Source organism: Neltuma alba, unplaced genomic scaffold, assembly GCF_004799145.2.
Source record: "Neltuma alba isolate B1F8T4 unplaced genomic scaffold, ASM479914v2 tig00011891_pilon, whole genome shotgun sequence".
NCBI lineage: Eukaryota > Viridiplantae > Streptophyta > Magnoliopsida > Fabales > Fabaceae > Neltuma > Neltuma alba.
Window position 1 is genome coordinate 29,414 of NW_021636489.1, and position 14,883 is coordinate 44,296.

The following is a 14,883-nucleotide window of genomic DNA, read 5'->3' on the forward strand; positions in this document are numbered from 1 at the left end:
TGACATCATTTACTGATTATGAAGTTTTTGTAATGACATTCATGTGTTTTGACAAAACAGGAAATTCTTCGTTCCATACACGGATCATGTCCACAAATGCAGACTAAATAAAACTGGATAAACAAATGGTAACCATGATGACATGATAGGCATATATTACAATCATCTCTGCCACATCCATTTACAACCTCAACGGGGATTGTTGACAACCCGAAGACAAGTGGTTAACAACCTGGGTAGTGTCCCTGACAAATCACTCTGTGGGATGCCACAGCTTCTAAATAGATTGTATTATCAGCATATATAACGACCTTAAAAAAAATTAAGAGCATTTTAAAGTTATTAACAGCTTTAATTGAACCCAATAGGATTACAGTAGATTTTTACTACAGCAATTCATTTACAACCTCAACAGTGGGTGTTGACAACCCGAAGAGAAGTGGCTAACAACCTTCGCAATGGGCCAAACAAATTTGTATGAAAACTTATCAGCAATGCTGTACCTATATAGTGCTTGTCTAAGGGCTACTACATTAGGAAAAATTTATCCTTCTCCAATAACCAGACCCTTTCACTTTGTTGAATTCCTTTCCGAAATTGGGGTTGACATCACTTCTGAACCACATGGCAATGATAGTGGGTCTTCACTAAACACATTGGATGGAGATATGGACAATGCATCTGAACCTTCGAACAAGTCTTCCATCCTACATAACAGGACAGGTCATGGGGTCGTTAATGACAACCTTCGATCACTGTAATAACAACTTATGCACAACAATTGACAATAGCCAACATTACTTTGAAATTTAAATAATACAACTTACACAATAGCCAACTGTTGCTCTGAAACTGAGAAGCGCCTCACCTAAATATACCAGTAATAGATAATATCACTATGATATACCAAGAGAGAGAGGCTCGCCGGCGGTGGGGTGCGAAGGTCATCGATGATGGAACCCACGAGGCTCGCTGGTAGTGGGGTGCAAACCAGCGACCGACAGACCGTGCACGAGATTGGAGGCGTCCAACTAGAGACCAATTGAGTGCGGACCATAGACCGACGGAGCGCGGAGCAGCGAGCGACAATGTACTAAGCAGACACTGACAGACCTCGCCGGAGATTGAAGCTGTCGGAGCACACAAGGATGGACACGAACGAGACGGCGGCGGATTTCATGAAGATGACAACCGATAGGAGTTTTTCTCTCAATCGTGTGCTTCAGTTTCTTTCTTTAATCAGAAGGGCAAGAAAATAATTGCACGTTTGAAATTTTTTGCCATAAAGTCCCTTGGGACCTCATATACATTTTATGATTTCATGGGACCTTTCAGTAGTAAATTCTCTTCTGTGGGACTCTACAGTAATTTTCCCTTTTTATAATTCATTGGATTTATCAAGTGGTGATATGAAATGAACTTGGGCCGAAAGATAACTGAAGAGTAATCGGAGCCCAAACGAGGGCTCATCAATGGAACATCATAGTCGGCCCCAAGCTAATGATCCTTTTTGATTCAAGGAAACCACTTGAAGGCGTAGAGTGGGAGTAAGAGGCCTCGCATTTAGATAGGGGAGGCCCAAAATGACAGAGAAGAATCTGAGCCCATACATGTGTTCTCTATTGAGTTCCACCAGACAATGACCGAGGAAGAAGAAAACGTCAAAAAACGGAACTCGGGGGGTTGGCGTCCGCACTTGGTTTCGTTCCACTGTAACTTCAGGTCATTTAAATCAAATTTTAATGATACAACCAACACGGTTAGTCCTAGTGATAAGCGGCTTGGCACCATTAAGCGAGGTCTCAAGTTCGAGCCTCAGCGTATGCAGAAATCCCCATTGGGAGGCTCACCCACCATAGCCAGGTGCATGATACAGGTCGGATCCAAATGTAGTCAGAGCAAACCTCCGGTGAATTGGGTAGGCAACCAAAATTTTTTTTTAATAATACACATTAATCCATATGTACTATTTTTGGTCCTTAATATAAGAGCTAGTTGACTAATTTGAGCAAATTAAGAAAATTAGTTATGTTAGTTATTTGTAATAAATAAATATTGTTTTTTTCTAAAACATCCTTATTAATTAAATGTATTGGTTAGAATTACCATTATTACAAGGACTACCTTAAAAAAATAGATAAATATGAGAGACAAAGTGGATTAGGATCTTATATTTATGATTAAAATCAAAATTAAACGAAATCTTATATTAAGGACCGGAAGTAATACTTTAGAAATCATCTCATTAAATTCAATCTAACGATGTACGGTGATAGTGGTCTCTCCACTAAGTGAAGAGAAGCCACTTTCTTCGAACAAAACCATGTTAGCAGCCTTATATCAAGGTTTTTATGTAATAGGGAAAAAATTTTATATTTGGCACGCACAAGAATAAAAACACTATGTTTTACCAAGTGACCTTTAACGTGATAAATATGTGATTGAGAATAATCTGAAGTAAGAAGAATAAAACAACAGCCCCATGAATGATGAACATTGCTTTCCATCCATATCTAGATAAAAAAATTTTACGTAATGGAGATCTATCAAATAAGCACGGCCGTTGTTTATCTTGATTCTTCTTTTCTTTCCAACCATCCTTGTGCTCCCTCTTGCGATTACGTACATATCATGCTTTTTCATGACATGTACCATAGTTGAAACTCTATAAGCTCAATACACACACACACGCACAATCAGGAATAATTGAGTTGAAATCCTCAAGTGCATTGCATACTCATTAATTAGGTTAGATTAAATAAACACATAGCAACCGCCAAAAATTTCCATGAGAGAAGAGATTTGGCGTTTGATTTGACTTTTTTGTAGAGCAGTGAGCACACACACACACACAGCCTTTAAAGTGCGCACTGCCCCTTCCTATGGCTATATTATATGTATTCATAGAGGCCCACACTTCCCACTAACACACACTTTTCAACTCCCACTTTCATATCTCAGCACTAATTAAAGCCTCCCCACTTTGCATAAGGAACCCGCAATTTTATTTTTATTGTTAAAACATGACCATCCAATTATTGATGCTCTTCTCCGCCAAAGTCAAAAGCCCACTCTTTTCTACGGGCTAACTAAAATATAAGTGTAATAATTACTCACAATCACATAATGAAATAAAAACAAAGGTCAAAACACCACTTCTCCCTCCTTGATCTTTCATGTATGTAGCGGCAAAATAAGAGGGACGCGATTATCTAATGCAAAGCAATAGTACTCCTCCTCCGGTCTTAAATATAATACTTTTGTGCTAGTGTATATAAAGGTCTTATATATAGGACAGGAGGAGTATATATTTTATACCAACTCCAATCGTCCACTCCCCACTTCTTTTTCTAAATTTTACTGATCTATCAACCCTAATCTTGTACTATATTCATAATATTGGCACCAACCGAGTTTTGATAATTGAATGTTCTTAAGAAAAATTTATTTAATGACATATATATATATATATATATATATATATTGGACATCAAAGAATTGTCTAAACCAAAGTGTTGCCACATCTTCACAGCCCATGGATTAGAGCCAGACTTGTCTAAATCTCGTGCAAGTGAGTGCACGTAAAGGAAGTTACTAAACTAGCTAGTTACCAATGATATGATTTAATTAGCTGTTCTGCATTAACAAATATACTTTTGGGAAGAGAAGTTCTTAGATTGACGAAGGATGAAGAAAAAAAAAGAGGGCCCCCACACGCGTGTCAGGATATTGATCGAATAGCCTACTCTCGTTACTTTCTGACATAACGTTGCACGGATTATTTTTGTGGCTTTAATTTGTACTCAACAAACAAAAGGAAGGGCCCTCTCCTAAAGCACGGATTCTCATCTTCTTGCAAGCCTCACGGCATTACCGTACTGATGATCCATTTTTTTCGTTCAACAAAGCAATGAATCAATTTGAGCTAAACCAGAACTAACTAGCTAGAGTTTCATGTGATTTAATTGATGATCACCTAGGGAGCTATATGCAGGTTAGGCTATGGAATAAGCTAAGGTGAATTGACGATGCAGAGCAAGTGGGTGACGGGAAAATTTGTGGTGGTTATTTAAAAGGGGAGCATATTACTACAACGCAGGCAAAGTGAAGTGGAAGTTTAAACATAGTACTACTGGTCATCAGATCAGAAGGAGTACATGAGATCCATATTATGTTCGAAGTTAGATGTATGGGTACTGATGTTCCTATCCATAAAATTGTTGTACTATCTTACTGTAATATACATGTAGATAAACCTAGCTAGCTAGGAATGAAGTTAAGATTCATATATAGCTAAAAATAGGCTTGCCCAAAGTTAAACGTCTTTTTCACGATCGTTCACATAGGAGAGGTGGGGGCTAAGTTATGGTCCTCCATATGTATATCAGTGCACATGGCCTTTTTCCTCTATTGCACCACATAACATGACCCACTCACCAAGGCAACCATCCCTCTCCAAGCCTCACTTTATAATTTCTTTCTCCATTGCTGCTCTTGCTGCTGGGTCGTCCCTTTCTTATACGCACCTACACACCACTTGTCCCCCTCCCATTGCGTGTAACCACAATTTGCTAGATCACCCAAGATAATGTTTTTAATTCATTCCCAGCATTTCATTACCCTCCAACTTTGACTTGATCGTCTCAAACTTTGGTTGTCGCTCCACACAAATTAAGTACCATTGATTGATCCTCCATTTTTCCGATGAATCTGTCACAACTTGTCTGAATCTTAATCATCATTTGCACTATTTCATATATATATATATATATATATATATATAATATAAGCCATATAGCGACTTCCAATATTTTATCATATTAATAATAGATAAATAAGAGTTCTCATTTCGCGACGACTTTTTGCGGAGACAGAACAGTGATAGCCCGCTAAACTCGTCATTAATTTATAGCCAGAATCATGATTCATTTGGACATTTAAGAAAAGCAACCTTATGTCTCTAGCCATGCCCCTCTAGTTTTCACGAGAGTAACTTTATACAGTTTTGTTTCTTTAAAGGTGAATTCGATAATGTAATCACACAAATATCCTTTGTGCTCATAAAGTACTCGTTACGAGAAGAAAGGTACAATAACAGGATGACATGGTATATTTTTATCGTGGGATTGTATTGTGACGATATAACTCATGGAATTTACATCACACAGTGTTGTTCAATAGCGTTTCAAGCTCGAACAAACAGAAAAGAGAAACCTCAATCTGCTAAGCGCTCCCTCTGTGTGTGTGTGTGTGTGTGTGTGTGATTTATAGTGCCTAGATTCTGAATATAGAGCTTCTCCTAATGAATACGCAGTATACGCTCTATTGTCATCCCAAAACAATACGAATCTGCGGTATCATCGGTGATGAACCGACGGAAGGGGATTTACAAGAGAATAAAAAGATATGAGTATACCTTCCCTATTCCAACCTCCGGTTCAAGCGGGAGAGAATGGGAGGAAGACGGGAGCGGGGAGCCCAAAAAAGGAAAAAGAAGTGAGGAAAATGAGTGGAAGAAAGAGGAAAAGAGAATAACATCAAGGGAACAGCTTTTTTATTTTTCTGCTTTGTCCCCTCCACTCAGCAACACTAGTTACCCTGCAATTAGGCTCTGTGCGTTATGTTCCTATAGCGTTGCATTGGAATTGCATCAATGCCTTTTGCTTTTTGTGATTCCGTATATCAGAATTCACCAATGCCGCCAGATGCTTCGATAGTTGAATTTATTCCAAGATTCTCAACATTCATTCGGGAGAAGAAAATCAAACGATCAAGAATTTCACACAGGGGCATTCCCAAATAAGTTCCACTATTCACAATTTATATATTGATATAATATTGACATTGATGCTGGTTAAAACTGATATGAAGCGCCCAACATGATGATAAGTTTATGGAGCAGGCTGACAATGGAAAGAACGGCTAATCGCCCACAAATGGATATCGTCCTACTTTCAGCGGGCATATAAATCCAAGGAGTGTTTCGAGTCTTGTTACAAATTAGTGCTACCTTCGGCTCTTATAAAAGCTCTTAACTAATTTGAGTAGATTAAGAAAACTAATTAAGTTAATTATTTGTAATAAATAAGTGTTATCTTTTCTAAAATATTCTTACTAATCAAGTGTATAGGCTAGAATTACTATTATTTTAAAGACTGTCTTGAGGAAAAAAACATAAATATTAGAGACAAAGTGGATTGAGATCTTATATTTAAGATCAAAATAGAAATCAAACAAACTCTTATATTAAGGATAAGATGTAATATAAACCTTTGTTTAGAGTTTGACCTCGTTTGAATTTGGGCTTATCCTGTTGTTGCTGCTGCTCATCTGAGATAGTTATAATTATTCATTTTTCCATATTTCAAAGTTTCAATTATTATATTGGTTGATTTTTTTGCTATTTGTTTAAATTAAGATTTTACAACAATTCGACCTATCCAAAACATTATTTTATAAGATTATATGAAAAAGCACTTAGGAGAAGTAAAATCATTATCTGTCGTGACAAAGTAAGAATTCTAAACAGTGTCAAAATAAATCATATCCTTTTGTAAGCACCGAAACCCGCATTGCTGAAGTGCGGCTTTAAAAGGAGTCGAGAGCTTCACAAGAAGGGCATGCTCCAACCAAAATGGATATAGAGAAAGTCTTCCACATGACTGGAGGAATTGGCAACACCAGTTACGCCAAGAATTCCTCCCTTCAGGTTCTCTTTTCTTTCCTTGTGCAAATTTGATCGATTTCCACTCAGTTTCTCACTTTATTTTTCACGCGTGTTTGAATTTGGACAGAAGAAGGAATCTGACAAGGTGAAGCACATAATCATAGATACAGTTGGAGAGCTTTACCTTGCGACCACTCCTAGCAGCTTTGGAATTGCTGACTTGGGCTGTTCCTCAGGACCCAACACTCTCTCCATTATCAAAGACATCTTTGTAGCCATCCAAGGCATCATCAGAAGCCACAAGATCCTCCGGCCGCCCCCTGCTTCTGAGTTCAGAGTCTACCTCAACGACCTTCCCACTAATGACTTCAACTCAATCTTCAAGGCCCTCCCTGACTTCCACAGGCTGCTCAGGCAACACTGCATTCATAGCGCTGATCACGTCCCTTCCATTTTCATGGGAGCTTACCCTGGCTCCTTCTATGGGAGACTCTTCCCTAACACTTGTCTCCACTTTGTCCACTCAGCTCACTGCCTGCACTGGCTTTCGAGGGTAATTAAGCTGACCCCAGACCCATCGGCATAAACAATCTTTAATTTATAAGAGGATTAAGTAAATATGTGTGCTCTTATCCAGGTTCCTGCAGGACTTTATGACGAGCAGGGGAGGCCACTGAACAAGGGAAGCGTTTACATTACAGAATCGAGTCCGGCAGTGGTGGCTGAAGCGTACTACAAGCAATTCCAGGAGGACTTTTCGTTGTTCCTGAGATCAAGATCTGAGGAACTGGTAGCTGGGGGAAGAATGGTGCTCATCTTTCTGGGAAGAAGAGGACCTGCGCATGTTGACAGAGGCAACTCTTTCTTCTGGGAAATCCTCACGCGTTCCTTTGCCGCTCTGGTCTCCAAGGTAGCTACAATACAACCTAAGCATATCACTGTTGATACCAATATATATACATAACTGTTCCTGCAACATGAATTAACTTGTATGGTTGATATGTGTATTGAAGGGAGAAGTAGAAGAGGAGAAGGTGGATTCGTATGATGTGCATTTCTACGCGGCGTCGAGGGAAGAGATAGAAGAACAAGTGAGGAAAGAAGGGTCGTTTGAGTTGGAGAGAATAGAGACGTCGGAGATAGACAGAAAGGAGCAAGTTCAGGGGAGTTATGGCACGGTGGTGGCAAAGACGGTGAGAGCCATACAAGAATCAATGATATCGAATCACTTCGGAGAAGGCATTTTGGATGCTTTGTTTGAGGAGTACGCAACGCTGGTTGACGAAGAAATGGTGAAGCAGGATATCAAGCCTATCAATTTTGTTGTGGTTCTCAAGAAATTATGAACGCGCCTAAAAAGTTCCCAAGTTTTAGTTTTTTTTTTTGCACAGATTACGAGGCTGAATGCTCCGTGCAATAATCTTATTTCATTAATAAAAAAGTCTACGTTATGTTGCAAAATCTAGATTGGTCACTGCTTCAATTTGGTTGACCCTGAACAAAGTTACCAATTACGGTGAAGTAATCGAAAATCCTTTGATACGATCAAAATTTTGTGGAAGTGGTAGAATAATCCGATGTACCGTTTGTGACATGTGAATGATTGTATTTATCACTAGCCCTTCTGCTCTTAAATTTCAAGTTTCTCATGCAGCACTACCAGCATCTACTTTGAATTTTCATTCATTTTTTTTCGATGGGAATTTTTATTTATTTTTAATGGCGCAAAAAAAAAAATTTGGGTAAGAAGGTTTTGTACCTTTTGTTGCTAAGCTCAAAGGACATAGATTCTCCATTTGATCCCATCCGCGCTTACTAGAACATGTATTGACTAGACGTTTCGCAATGGCAACTCAAGGAAATCAGAACGAGATGTCGCATCATCAATAAACATAATTAAGAATAAACTGTAAAACATTTTTTTTAATTTCATTAAAATTAGGGAAAATGACAATAAAATACCATGTGAATTTCAAAAAGATAAATAAAGCACTTGAATAAGTAAAATGACAAATAGGACACTTAGTACCAATTTGGAATTTAGATTTTTGGCTTAATGACCGAATTGCCCTGTCTAAAAGTGAGAGAAAGCAAACAGAGGAAGACGTTGATGAAACATGAGAAGAAGGAAAGAAGAATGTTAGAAATGCTATTATCTTAGACATTGTTGATTTGGTGGGTTTTGGTTGTGGGAAAGAGGATTTGTAGTAAGAGAGGGAGTGAACCTGTAGGAATACGTGAGTGAGTAGAAGTTGATGGCAGGATTTAGATTATTCATTTTTGTAGCTGCTTCATGGTGAAATAGGAATAGGATTATTGCATTTGAGGGTTTATATTCAGTGTTTGGTGAATGATAAAGCAGAAATCAGAAAATAATGGCAAGCAATTACATAATGTAATTGTTGTCATATGCCTGCTGGTTTTTGGTAAATCCCATTACGTGAATAGTAGATTTTATATACATGTAGTTAATTATAAAAGTTAATAGTTCAATGTTTATTGTGATGTACTTCAGGTGCACGTTCACTGAATGATTTATTTATGCTTACAAGTTGCCCTTTCGGTGAAAACAGGTTTACAAAACCCATTGAAAAAGTGGTCACTTTCACTCTAAAAGTTGTAAATCATATTATGTGTTTTGTTAAATTCAGCGTGAAATTTTATTGGTGGTGAAAAGTAAATTACTCATTCCCCAAAAATATGTTGCAAAACCTACTAACAAAGCGGTCACTTTTACTACAAAAACTGTAAATCCCAGTATATGTTTTGTAAAATTCAATGTGAAATTTTATTGGTTTTTAGAAACAAGTTGTCTATCCCTTGAAAACAGGTTGCAAAAGCCATTTAAGAAGTGGTCATTTTCACTATAAAAGTTGTAAATCTCACTGTGTGTTTTGTAAAATTCAGCGTGAAATTTTATTGATTTTTAGAAACAAGTTGCTCATCCCCTGAAAAGAGGTTGCAAAACCCATTTAAGAAGTGGTCATTTTCACTACAAAAGTTATAAATCTCACTATATGTTTTGTAAAATTCAGCATGGAGTTTTATTGGTTTTTAGAAACAAGTTGCCAATCCCTTGAAAACATGTTGCAAAACCCATTGAAGAAGTGATCATTTTCATTAGAAAAGTTATAAATCTCACTATGTGTTTTGTCAAATTTAGCGTGAAATTTTATTAGTTTTTAGAAACAAGTTGCCCATCTCCTAAAAACAAGTTACAAAACCTATTGAATAAGTGGTAAATCCCACTATATGTTTTGTCAAATTTAGCGTGGAATTTTATTAGTTTTTACAAACAAGTTGTTTATCTCTTGAAAACAGGTTGTAAAACCCATTAACAAAGTGGTCACTTTCACTACGAAAGTTGTAAATCACAATATGTGTTTTGTAAAATTCAGAACAAATGGTTTAATAGTACTAGAAAACCAAACAGCTTCACATTCTCTGAAAATGGTTTTATGCGAAGAACAGAGACAGAACTAAAAAGAGGAATGCTAGGCAATAACATTTTAAGCTGTGAGGACCCATCGAAAATGCTCTATGAACAATAATATTTAAGCTTCCTATTTGTTTATCACAGTTGATGTTACTTCAGTGACCTCTTTGACGGTGATAATCTCAAGGAGTACAAGTTCTTTCAGACAGAGCAATGTATTAACTTTCATAATTAACTACATGTATAATAAAATCTACCATTCACATAATAGGATTTACCAAAAACCAGCAGGCATATAACAGCAGTTACATTACGTAATTGCTTGCCACTATTTTCTAATTTCTGCTTCTTCATTCACCAAACACTGAATATAAACCCTCAAATGCAATAATCCTGTTCTTATTTCACCATGAAGCAGCCACAAAAATGAATAATCCAAATCTCGTTATCAACTTCTACTCACTCACCTAGTCCTACAAGTTCACTCCCTCTCTTATTACAAATTCTCTTTCCCACAACCAAAACCCACCAAATCAACAATGTCTACAGAATAGTGATGCGGAGGAGTAAGATAATAGCATTTCCAATATTCTTTTTTCCTTCTTTCCATGTTTCATCAACGTCTTTCTCTGTTTGCTTTCTTCTCACTTTCAGACAGGACAATTCGATCATTAGGCCAAAAATCTAAATTCCAAATTAGTACCCAGTGCCCTATTTGTCATTTTGCCTATTCAGGTGCCTTATTTGTCTTTTTGAAATTCACATGGTATTTTGCTGTTATTTTCCCTTAAAATTATTATTTTTCCTGTTTTAAAATTATATGTACGTACTACTCCTTTTCTTTTCTATAAACCATATATGTGCTTTTCTTACAATAACATGTTTTATACTTTCTATTTTAAAGTAGTAACTCTCTCTTAAACTAAATTTATGATTCGCAGTTGAAGGATATTATAATAAAATAAAGAAAAAATCTTTAAAAAATGACTATTGAAATAAAAATTATTACAAAAATATGTTGTCATTTGTTTTTTTAAGTGTAGTAATTTTTTTTATAAGTATAGTAATCAATATTGATTTAAAATTTTAAAATTTTGAAATTTTTGTTTTAAATTTTTAAAAATTTTAATTAAATACAAGGACGGAATATGCCTTTCTATGTGAAATATTAAAGACAGGCAGATATTAGATATACACAGTTTTTTCTCAATGAGCTGGATAAACACTACAACATTACACCTGCCCATGTTTTTTTTTGGGGGGGTTGTCTATGTGAAATATTGCATCTGTGATTAGTTACAACGGTGGACTGATAACTAACCCAGCTAGAAATTTCTATTTGTTGTCGCAGAGGCAAGCAAAATGAAAAATCTCTCGTTCTTAGTAGGCGGAAGGGATCAAAACCGATTCAACCAGGTATTTGTTGATAACTTATTTTCTTGAGGTGGAAAGAGGATAAAATATAGCAACATAACTCAGGGGACACAATTAACAACCACTCATTAAGTAAATGCCAACATGATTAGATCAGACATATTTTTGTTGCAACAAACTACTTTTCTCCTCTATTTATTATTCGCCGACATTATATGATCATAAACGTAGTCTGGGTATTAGTCACGAATGTTCGTCCATTGAATTTGTCTCACAGAGGTTGTAACCGGCACAAGCAAAAACCTTAATGGCGGCCTCGAACCGAAGCCCCGCCGCCTGCTACACTGTGGAAGCAAGGAATCCCAATGAGATATGGAAAGCTGATGCCGTCATTGACAATCACACCCCGGTTCTGGCTATCCAAATCTCCTTCTGCATCTTCATTACTAACCTTTTCTACGCCATCCTTAGACCCCTTCGTCAACCTCGTATTGTCGCCGAGATTCTTGTGCGTGATGCATGCGTTAATTTTATGAACAAAGAAATGTATTTTATTTCATTGTCGTCCTTGTTTGTTTTGTTGGTGATGCTGATGCGTGTAAATTTATGGGCATGCAGGCTGGGTTGGCTCTGAGCCTTCTGGTTGCGGTGAATGACAATTTAGTGGACATATTTTTGCCTGCCAAAGGAATTCTAAATTTTGAAACATACGCAAATTTGGGGATCATGGGCTACGCCTTCATTAGTGGATTGGAAATGAATTTCGATACCATCTTACAAGTGGGAAAGAATGACACAGGTATTGCCCTTCTCGGTATCATCATTCCGATGGCAATGGGAATGGGCTTCTTTGCTGTGATACAGCGAGTTTACGAAAAGCCTCTTGAAGAAAATAACGGCATATATGTAGGAAAAGAATACCTATTTTGGTGTTTAGCTTTGCCTGTCACGAGTTTTCCTCTGCTTGCTCGAACCCTCACTGATCTCAAGCTTCTTTATACCAGGCTAGGCAAGGCTACCCTAAGAGCAGCCGTGTTTAGCGACACTTATGGTTGGGTTCTTTTTATAGCATTAATTCCATTTTCCAGCGACAGTGCAGTGGGAGCAATCTTGTCGGTGTTGGGTACAGTGATGTTCATCCTTTTCTGCATCTTCGTGCTGCGTCCTCTCATTACAAAATACATTGATCAAAACGCCTACCGCCAGGATACGACGCAGAATAATTCTCCGTTGGCTTTTCTGATCATGGGCGCTTTTGTTTGCTCATATATTACAGATTTGCTCGGCACACACGCCATCGTTGGGTCATTCGTGTATGGACTAATCTTACCTCATGGCAAATTCTCTGACTCGGTGATGGGAATGATAGACAAGTTTACTTCTGGAGCCATATCGCCCCTCTTCTTCTTCAGTGTCGGCTTGACCATGAACTTGACGGTACTTGCACATCAGAAATACTGGCCCTTCATGGTCTTATTTATCCTATTGTTGTCCACTCTAAAAGTTCTAAGCACTTTCATTGCCACCTTCTTCTTTAAATTACCCACCCGAGACAGTATGGGTATGGGACTGCTTCTCAACTCCAAAGGGGCCTTAGCTCTGATAATACTAAACATAGCTTTTGCCAGAAAGGTACGTACATATATACGTGTGTTTTTATTAATCCGTAGGTTAATATTCACAATTGTTAGATACCAAATTAGCTTGCCAGCTCCACTAACCAAATATATGTAACTAATCGACTGTGGTGTATGGACGTGCAGGTTTTGTCTGTGGTGCCCTTTACCATTATGGCGTGCGCGGTTATACTGATGACTATCATGGCGCCTCTTTGCGTTAACTCCATATACAAACCAAGAAAAAGATTCGAGAATTTCAGGCTAAGGACTATCGAAATGCTAAGGAATAACGCGGAGCTTCGAATTCTAAGCTGCGTCCACAATGTTCACCAAGCTACTTGCATGGTCAACCTCCTTAAAGCGTTCAATGCGAACAGAATTTCTCCTTTGCGTGTGTTTGGAGTCCACCTCATTGAACACACTGGAGGTGCAGCTGCGGCCACTGCTCTTTTGGCCAATCACATGGAGCAACCAATCCATTCTAAATCACAAGAGTTAACACTTTCACAGCCAAATTTACAGAACATTGCCAATATCTTCAACACCCTCCGAGAGGAAGATAACACTATCAGAGTCGATAACCTGCATGCCGTGTCTGCTTATGACACCATTTACAAGGATATACACAGCGTTGCGGAGCAAAACCGAACAGCCATGATTCTCCTTCCTTTTCATAGACAACTTGATGGGGTATCAGGTGGTTTAGCAGAGACAACAAACGAAACATACAGAAACATAAATCTCAAGGTTATGCAGGATGCCCCTTGTTCTGTGGCACTCCTTGTCGATCGTGGTCTTGGATTGGTGTCTAAAACCAACTTACACGTAGTGATGCTCTTTGTTGGAGGACCTGATGATCGTGAAGCCTTGGCCGTTGCTTGGAGAATGATTGGGACTGCGAATCCAGCGATCACACTGTCCGTGGTGAGGATTGTTCTGGCTGGTGAAGCTGCAGAGGCGGACATATCAACTAGTGATGATACTAAGCGGCCTTCATCAACAAGAGTGGATGATGATGAGAGGCAACAAGTTTTGGATGAAGAGTATATAGATTCATTCAGATTCAAGGCAATTTATAACAACGATTCTATAACATACTCAGAGGAGGAAGTGCACAATGGCGAGGAGTTAATTGCACTGCTGCAAGAGCTGGACAAAGATGGGGGTGATCTTTACATAGTTGGGCAAGGGAATGGGAGGAACACAATAGTATCTTCGAGTTTCATGGAATGGTGTGACAACGTAGAACTTGGAGTTATTGGGGACATAATTGCCTCTCTTGGTTCAAGTTCCTCATTACTTGTTGTGAAGCAATTCGGATACGAAGAAATGGAGTTGGGGAGGCAAAATCAACATCCCAGATTGACCAGTGTGTCTGAGATGGATATTTTATAAGCATGTTATTAATCAACTCATGAGGTAGACCAATCAAATTAGTGTATTTGAGATGGATATTTGATAAGCATGTTATTATCCAGCTCATGTAAACCAGTCAGACGAGTGTGTCTCGGATGGATATTTTATAAGCATATTATTATCCAACTCATGTAGACCAGTCAGACTAGTGAATCAGCTGTAAATTAGTCTCCTGACTGTTCTAGGAAAAAATTTTTGAAGAGGCCTATCAATCGAGTTGCATTTTTTATTTTGCTTCCCCTCCTAACTAAGTTTTAAGTGATGTCATTTTGAGGTTTAAAAAATAGCAGTCTGTTCAATTTGTGCTCAGAAATTGTGTGTTGTTTAATTATATGTAGTTTATACATAAATATTTTGTTTACTTATAGACC

At 37.9% G+C, this 14,883-nt stretch overlaps 2 protein-coding genes across 2 annotated transcripts; both read left to right on the top strand.

The window, feature by feature from the left end:
- Window positions 1-6,606: 6,606 nt before the first annotated feature.
- LOC114719074 (jasmonate O-methyltransferase-like) lies at window positions 6,607-8,302 on the top strand. Its single transcript, XM_028904526.1, has 4 exons — window positions 6,607-6,709; window positions 6,795-7,220; window positions 7,305-7,577; window positions 7,681-8,302. The coding sequence occupies exons 1-4, from the start codon at window positions 6,635-6,637 to the stop codon at window positions 8,011-8,013; spliced, it is 1,107 nt and encodes a 368-aa protein (XP_028760359.1). The 5' UTR covers window positions 6,607-6,634; the 3' UTR covers window positions 8,014-8,302.
- A 3,482-nt stretch (window positions 8,303-11,784) lies between these two features.
- On the top strand, window positions 11,785-14,491 carry LOC114719069 (cation/H(+) antiporter 15-like). Its single transcript, XM_028904523.1, has 3 exons — window positions 11,785-11,985; window positions 12,096-13,109; window positions 13,241-14,491. The coding sequence occupies exons 1-3, from the start codon at window positions 11,785-11,787 to the stop codon at window positions 14,489-14,491; spliced, it is 2,466 nt and encodes an 821-aa protein (XP_028760356.1).
- Window positions 14,492-14,883: the final 392 nt, after the last annotated feature.

What these genes read in the sequence shown, in the direction of transcription:
- LOC114719074 (XM_028904526.1), top strand. Translation starts at nt 6,635, where the DNA reads ATGGATATAGAGAAAGTCTTCCACATGACTGGAGGAATTGGCAACACC. An exon ending in CCAAGAATTCCTCCCTTCAG is followed by an intron (nt 6,710 to 6,794) that starts GTTCTCTTTTCT and finishes GAATTTGGACAG; the next exon opens with AAGAAGGAATCTGACAAGGT. An exon ending in TTGCCGCTCTGGTCTCCAAG is followed by an intron (nt 7,578 to 7,680) that starts GTAGCTACAATA and finishes TGTGTATTGAAG; the next exon opens with GGAGAAGTAGAAGAGGAGAA.
- LOC114719069 (XM_028904523.1), top strand. Translation starts at nt 11,785, where the DNA reads ATGGCGGCCTCGAACCGAAGCCCCGCCGCCTGCTACACTGTGGAAGCA. An exon ending in GTATTGTCGCCGAGATTCTT is followed by an intron (nt 11,986 to 12,095) that starts GTGCGTGATGCA and finishes ATGGGCATGCAG; the next exon opens with GCTGGGTTGGCTCTGAGCCT. An exon ending in ACATAGCTTTTGCCAGAAAG is followed by an intron (nt 13,110 to 13,240) that starts GTACGTACATAT and finishes ATGGACGTGCAG; the next exon opens with GTTTTGTCTGTGGTGCCCTT.